Below are 7,220 nucleotides of genomic sequence, written 5' to 3'. Positions count from 1 at the left end.
TCTAGTAAGTCAGTCTTGCTCAGAGACCATTACAGCCTAAAGAGAGAGTGGTATCTAGGCAAATTAAAGGGAAAGGAGATAGAGAGTGATCTTGATCAAATTACTTAGAAGAGGCAACTGCAGGGTCAGACCCAGTATCTTAGAGTTCAAATACAGTGCCTCCATCTTAAGGCCATACTTCCTTCCTTTTCAGACAGCAATGAAACTATGGGAAGAAATGTGTCTTAAATCATGTGTTTCTAATCTGCAGGACATTCCAGAAGGCTGTGCATCAAGAGCCCCATACCAGAATTGTAATGAGCTTCCTAAACAAATTCACACACTTTAAACTGAAGAGCCTGCAGACTAGGCTAAATGTGAAGCCCAGGAATGGCTACTACAACTACCGTCTTGATTAAAAACAAGACCGTCAGGCAGTAGAGTGCTCAAGTAGTAAGCCATGAGAACATCTGGGGACTTCTTAAGTTACAGAACCTAAATGTAACAGAAGACCTCAGAACAATTAATAGAAGCAGGTGTGCGTACCCTTAATATGTAAATTAAGAATGGGATAAAATCCTAAAAAAGGTGCCAGCACCCTGCCTTTTAAAACAATAAAGTAGAGCAAACTGATACATACTTTCACAAAGTCCTCAATTTCAAAGTGAGACTTAGCAACCAGGAACACTTACAGCAGGAAGACCACCAAGAGGCCACTGTAAGTTATCCTTGACAATTTGCTCAGCAGTGTTTTAAGTTAAAGGCACTTTTCCTACTTGTCTGAGAATTCTCCAACTTTGGGACATTCCAGTCAATAACAGAACATTGAAAAGGTCTACTGGTGTCTCAGTAACATACTGCCTGAAGTATGACAAGAGCTGACAGCTTTTGGGGACTGTAATCTTCTAATACCTTAACAAACTGGATGGAGTACCATTCCCACCTTCTTTGTACATACATGGCAAAGAGGAGTAAGTTTACACCTCAGATTAAAAACCAGTTTTCCAGCTCTAATTTAGCTCAGCCAGCAAGCTCTCTTGTGAGCACAGCTTTCAGAGCAGACACTAACAAAGTAGTTGTATCTCCACCTGAATCGCATTTCTGAATGTTTTATAAAGTCAGTAGATCAGAAAAAATAATGCTGTGGAACTGTAGTTAAGTTATCAAGCAGTTAAAGAACATGGGCTTCTGAAGGGGGGAAATCAGTTAGCCCTTGAAGTGATTTCAGTGATGCCCCAGGGATCAAACAAATGCTGATGGATGAACAGAGCTCTATAATCATAGTTATTTCAGCAAAGACAACACTGAAATGCTTCTGTGATATTACAGAAACCTTCTGCAGTCCCTTCAAACTACTTATTGGCAAACCAAAGGAGGGCAGATTGAAGTGGAAGTGACACACAAAAGCAAAACAGAAAAATTTCAGAAGAGCTGCAGCCAATGAAGTTTTATGCTTACCACAGAGGTAAGTATTTTTAAGCAGCAATTGATAAATGATTTGATTACACAGCTTTTTCAAACAGAGATGCCTGTACCTCTCTCCATGCAACAGTCCTGCAGTCAGAGGATCTTTAGTAGTACAGAAGAGTACGGGGGAACTGTCTGGACATAGCTGACCTGCACACAGCCATATAGAGGATGCAGGCATACGAGAAGCCTTCACTTTGTTCTTAGCTGTGCACAAACAGGATTCTAACTTACCTAAGCAAATCCATGACATGTATAACTGTTACACCATAACATTAAAGAATGTACTTCTACATTATCTACACTGGCATATTCAGTGTCTTATTTAAACATAATCAGATAACATGGCTATGTCAAAAATAATTTTAAAACTTACCTTTATCAAGATGATTCAACTTTCCTTTTTGCTTCTGCCACTCTTTAGATTTTGATTCAACTTTCTCAAAACCTGCCTTGTCTGACTTGACAAGAAACCTCATTTTTGATGCACACTTTCGTCTCACCACTCCCCACCCCACTGTACAACTGGCATAATCGTGGTTACAGTTCTGTCCTGTGCTAGGAGTGAAAGCACTTGGATGGGATCTCTCCCAGTCCTCGTTTTAGACATCTGACTGTACTGCACTAGGGACTGAAATCGCCCCCACAGATGTGAGCGATGAGGCAGACAATACCACATACTGAAGCTTTTAAAGATTCACTGAGGACTACAATTACAGTTTCAGAAGCTTCCTGGTCAAGTTTAGTTATGTAAAACCACTTCTTAAAGCTGCAGAAACCTAAAGCTGCAAATTACACATTATAAAACCAACTGAGGGCACTTCTACCTAGATTAATGAGTTTACCAGAAGATGTTGTTACTAGAAGATGTATCAAACTGCTCTGCAGTGGTCAAGGGATGACTTAGTCCACCTTTTACAATGGCTGTTGTCCAGGCCTAAGCCTTTCCTCCTCCTCTGATGGCAAACTGAACTCCTTGCAGCAGACAGCGTTCTCCAACTGAACCAGACACTATCATGGCACTATGATTAATTCAAATTTCAGATTCTCATACGAGGAAGACTTAGAATAATGTTTCCCCTACAGCCATTAAATAGAGCCCCTTCACATGTGTAATGCTTCTCAGAAACCCTAAAGCACTAACAAACATGCCTACGCTTAACAGCAGTCACATCCAATTTTGTACTTTCAATACAAAATCTATTTGCTGTCTAAGAGCAAATTCTCTCTAATGCTCCTACTTCACTTCTGTAGACCTAACAGAGCCCACACTACACAAGCTCAGCTCTACTTCAAATTAGCCCTGTCACACACTGCATCACTTCACCAGCCTATTCAAGTTGCCACACGCAACTCTTTCTTAATTAATAATGAAGACTAACAACACACAATTCGGGCCATTAAAAAAAGCTGTCAGATTACAACTTTGAGGGCCAACATTCACACACGTACTATCTAATAAAAAGAACTCGCAGGGCTGAACTTACTGTAATCCTGATCCCAGAGCATTAGCTACAATGTTCACAAAGTAAAATGAAAAACCTTTAATACATGAAGGAGTGCCAGTCTATCCTGCACATTCCAGTTTAACATTTCACAGGAATGAGCTTTTATCCTGTGAACACAACAGCCTATTACCACGCGCAGCAGATAAGGAGGCTCCTGTCAGCACTTTGAGTTTCAGGGCTAAGTCTGCACTTTCAAAACCTGAGACTAGAAGGGTAAAGGTCATATTTACTGTACTCGCAAGAGAAAAATCAACAGCTAAACACTCAATTTTTTGTGGCAGAGGATTTTTGACATATAACTGAACAGGAATTCACATAAACAAAGGAAATAAAGTTCTCAAAAGAAAAAGGACCAATTTCTCCATTGAGAAGCATTGTCTAGCACACAAGTAACAAGCATGGCTTGACATTTTAGTAGGGGAAAGGGCTGTTTCTAAATGCAATAAAGTTCTTTTCTGACAGTTGATAATCAATGTCCAAATGCCAAGAGCTAAATGCTGAGCCATAATAAAAAGTTTTAAATGCACATGAAACTAATTTATCTTCTGGTTAAAACCAATTTACATGGTACCAGGAATAACCCTTTAAAGCCAAAGATCTACATTTGGTGAGGCTAAAACTAGGTCAGATGCTGAGCAGTGTAAAAAGAGAGAAAAAGTGAGAAGTGCCTACCTTTGTACCAACTGTTATATCTTGGACAATGCTGTAGAAAAAAGAAAGAAAAGGATTAAAAAAGTTAGATAGGTTTGCCACAAATATCCAGCATAGTTTACAGTAGTAAGAAAAAAAAGCAAGTCAAAGTGCACAGTTGTCTTTGCAAGTGAGCCAAGGACAGTTTATACAAAGAAAAATTATTAGATGGTGATGGTGGAGACCCAAGACCCAGCAGTGCTAGAAAACTGCAGCTCTTCCACTTCCTACAGTGGAGCTTGCTCCTTTTGCAAGGGTACCACGGGGGACTAAGACCAAAAACCCACAGTTAATACAGCCTAACATTCTTCACAGGAAAGCGATGCGATTAGAACACCACCTCTGACTAAAACAAGAGCAAGAGTGTCAAGAGTCAACTCCATCACCAATATTCACTTCTGCAATTCTTAACAACCTTATATACAAAGGAGCCTCTGCTAGGCTGTAAAGAGGCTATCTCTTGTGAAATTATCGAGTCAATAGTGAAGACTACTAATGCTAGAGCTCCAGCGGCACTACAGACAGACAGCACACACCACACCGACCTTGGGCTGTTCTCTCAGCCAAGCTAAGAGTCTGTGCCAGGCTTAAAGCAGCCCTCCAGCCACGCTAACACCGCTGGAGCCAGACCAGTGCCAGGCTAACAGAGCGCAATTAGAAAGAGCGGTGAAGAGGTCCAGGCAGCTCCCAGATTGGGGTATGCCTGCACACAAGATTCCTCTATCAATTATTTTCTACTTAAGAAAACAAATAGTATTTTTCCCTAACACCGATCTGAAGGAAAAAACAGTTAAACTCTACAATATATGCTTCAACCTCCTAAAATGAGACTTCCTGATTAACTAGCATGAAAAATAGTGTTAGCTGTACCTCAAGCAACTCGTGCTAGCTCTTGTCAGCAGTGAACGTTGTATATCACAACATACATCTACTTAGAGCAACTTGTTTCATTGATGGAATCAGAATGACTTGTCTACAGCTTGGCTTATTGTACCTGGGTAATCTTCCAGAGTATTACAGTACCTACATGTTACTCTCTGTTGTGGGAATGCTCAAGACAGTCTAAGGATTTCAGTTATACCCTTGCACTGAAGAGTGTTTTTTTGTGAACGCCAAACCACTGTAAAGCAGCAACATAAAACAGAGCAGAAATTACCATTTTAGATTGACATATATGCAGCACTGCCTGCTTCAACTCTATCTTTCAAATAGCTGACCATAATTTCAGTGTAAAGGATCAAAAAGTCGCTGGCTAACAGACCTGCAGCAACTTTAAGGAAACATGGCAGAGAAGCAGAAGGCAGGGCAGTCGTTCTTAAAACAGCAATACGAAATCTGAAGTACTCAAGAACAATTCTACAAAATTATTTAATGCTAGAGAACTTGCATTTACTAGTTCTTCCTTCCCTACCCTCCTGCAACAATTCGTAACTTTTCAGGGAATTAAATACTGCTCGATCTTATTAACTCATTCATGTTTTACCAGCTCCACAAATAAGCCGTAACACAAGTATAAGCCAGCTCAGCTCCTCATACTTCCTCTTCAAAACCAACCTGCCATGTCATCATAACCCAGCAATTTACAGCTGGAGTTACAGTCTGATCCAATGGCTGCTGCCAGGAAGCCACGCGATAGTTTCTTTTTTTTCAGCTGAACTACTTAAAGAACACTCTGTATGAGAATGCCAGGCTTTGCAATCCCCTGGTGTCTGGTCACCAACGAAGACAGATGGGTTTTGCTGCACTTTGAGGGCCAGCAGTAATGAACTAATTAAACCCATCTGCACATATCAGTTTTAAGAATCATAATCATTCTGTTAGAATTACTAAATAGGAGTACACATTTCTTCAGCTAAAATACATACATTAACCCAGCGATTTTCATAACCTTAAAAAGATATTTCCAGCAAAGCACGGTAACAGGGAATCTCCTAACAGGGAATCTCCCAAGTTTCCAAAACTCTCAAACTTACCCCAGAGCCATTTCTCTTACTTCCTGTTCCTCTTGTGGGCCTCACACACAGGAAATGTTTTACACAAAGTAGCCTTAACAGGGGATAGTATTTAAAATTATCCAACAGGAAGAGCCTTTTATTTGCTAAGAATTATCGATTCCTGGAATATTGTAACTCATTTCATAACAAATGCCACATGAAACAAGCACCAACAGTATTAAAGAATTTTTATTCAAGGAATGTGCAATATACTTCCACTTCTCACACACCCCCCTTCAATACGTTATCATGTCTTAAGCTTCATTCTCTTGTCCTATGTCAACCTTAAGTAGGGGTTCAAAACTCTTCTCATTTCCAAAAGAACAGGCAATAAAGCCTTTCATAAAAATTACTTTTTACATGGAATGGGAAAATTCCTACGCAATAAGGGGAAAAATTAAGCAGCACCAGTAAAACCTCTAGGTCATTTTCCAAAGCAGCGTTTCCCATATGAACTCTTCACATACTTTAACAAAGCAACTTAGTCAAACAGGATCATTTGAAAAGCACAGCTACATATCATTTTAGGTGCAAGAAGCAGACAGAAGAAGTCTGTAGCCAGAGAGGCCACTCACTGCCAGCTAGGCAAAAATGTAAAACCATTTTCAGAAGCAGCTTTCAAAGTTTCAACAGGAGACAGCTTTCACAGGGTAAACAGAACATGCACCAAGATCTTCAGAAGACAATGGGTAATTGAGACTCATACTGAAATTTCTACAGTAAAATAACAACTATAAGTAAACCAGCTTTCCTAGGAACTACGGTGAAGACAGCTGATAAACTGATTTTTGCCATTAGAATATATGATCTCACATGCTGCAGATTTTTTTTTTCAGTATCATCCAACATGATGAGCAACTTGTTAAAACAAGCAGAGCAACCTGAACTGCAAAAATTAGTAAGACACGATTATTTTTTTTTTTACGTGAAAACAACACTGAGACACCACCTTTTCAGAGTGTAAAAAAAAAAACCAGACATGTGACTACGCCTAATTCTCACCAGACTAGTGTTCTGAGGCAAGAAGCGAGGAGGCACTAATTTGGGCTTCCCGTACTTAAGGCTCTGAGAAAACAAACTGCTTAATCGGAGACCTTTAGAAGTATTTTAACTACTCCGCTCTAGAAGAAACAAAAATCAGATCACTAAAAAAATAGGCCATACAAGAGAAATATGGAGACCTCATTTCTGACAGAGTTGCCTTGATAAAACAGTTTTAAAGCAAACACTTCTGAAGCGAGACACCGGATGAGGTGGTGATTAAAGAGAAATCAATGCTACCCAAGATAAAAGAGTTGCGCTCTAGAAAAACTACACGAGTCAAACAGTCACGGAGGAAAGTTTTATCTCGAAGGAGTTCAGGTCTGGACAATAGAAGGAGGGGGGAGCACGAGAACAGCTCTGCTCTACCGCTGCAGCTTTACCTACGGATCTCAGGTAACACTGCAGTGGAAGCCTTACTTCCAGCGAGCCTCCTGGCGCGCCCGAAAGCGCCACAGCTCCTTGGAAACTGATGCAAAACTTGTGCTGATGGAAAAACGGCTCACAAAAGAAAATCCAGCGAGAAAACCCCCCCGCCTTC

At 40.3% G+C, this 7,220-nt stretch overlaps 1 protein-coding gene across 3 annotated transcripts in view; it reads right to left on the bottom strand.

The window, feature by feature from the left end:
• The window catches only part of PTBP1 (polypyrimidine tract binding protein 1), a 31,572-nt gene that overhangs the window by 23,485 nt on the left and 867 nt on the right, over positions 1-7,220 (bottom strand). For 2 of the 3 annotated variants that reach the window (XM_009331835.1, XM_009331836.1), the window contains exon 2: positions 3,627-3,657. The exons of the other annotated variant lie outside the window; for it this stretch is intronic. In XM_009331835.1, the coding sequence (XP_009330110.1) occupies positions 3,627-3,657 (31 nt within the window). The remainder of the gene's footprint in view (positions 1-3,626; positions 3,658-7,220) is intronic. 3 annotated transcript variants of the gene reach the window in all.

Source organism: Pygoscelis adeliae, unplaced genomic scaffold (assembly GCF_000699105.1).
Source record: "Pygoscelis adeliae isolate BGI_AS28 unplaced genomic scaffold, ASM69910v1 Scaffold239, whole genome shotgun sequence".
Lineage (NCBI taxonomy): Eukaryota > Metazoa > Chordata > Aves > Sphenisciformes > Spheniscidae > Pygoscelis > Pygoscelis adeliae.
The sequence above is the reverse complement of the archived record's forward strand: the minus strand, read 5'-3'. Positions and strand labels throughout refer to the sequence as shown.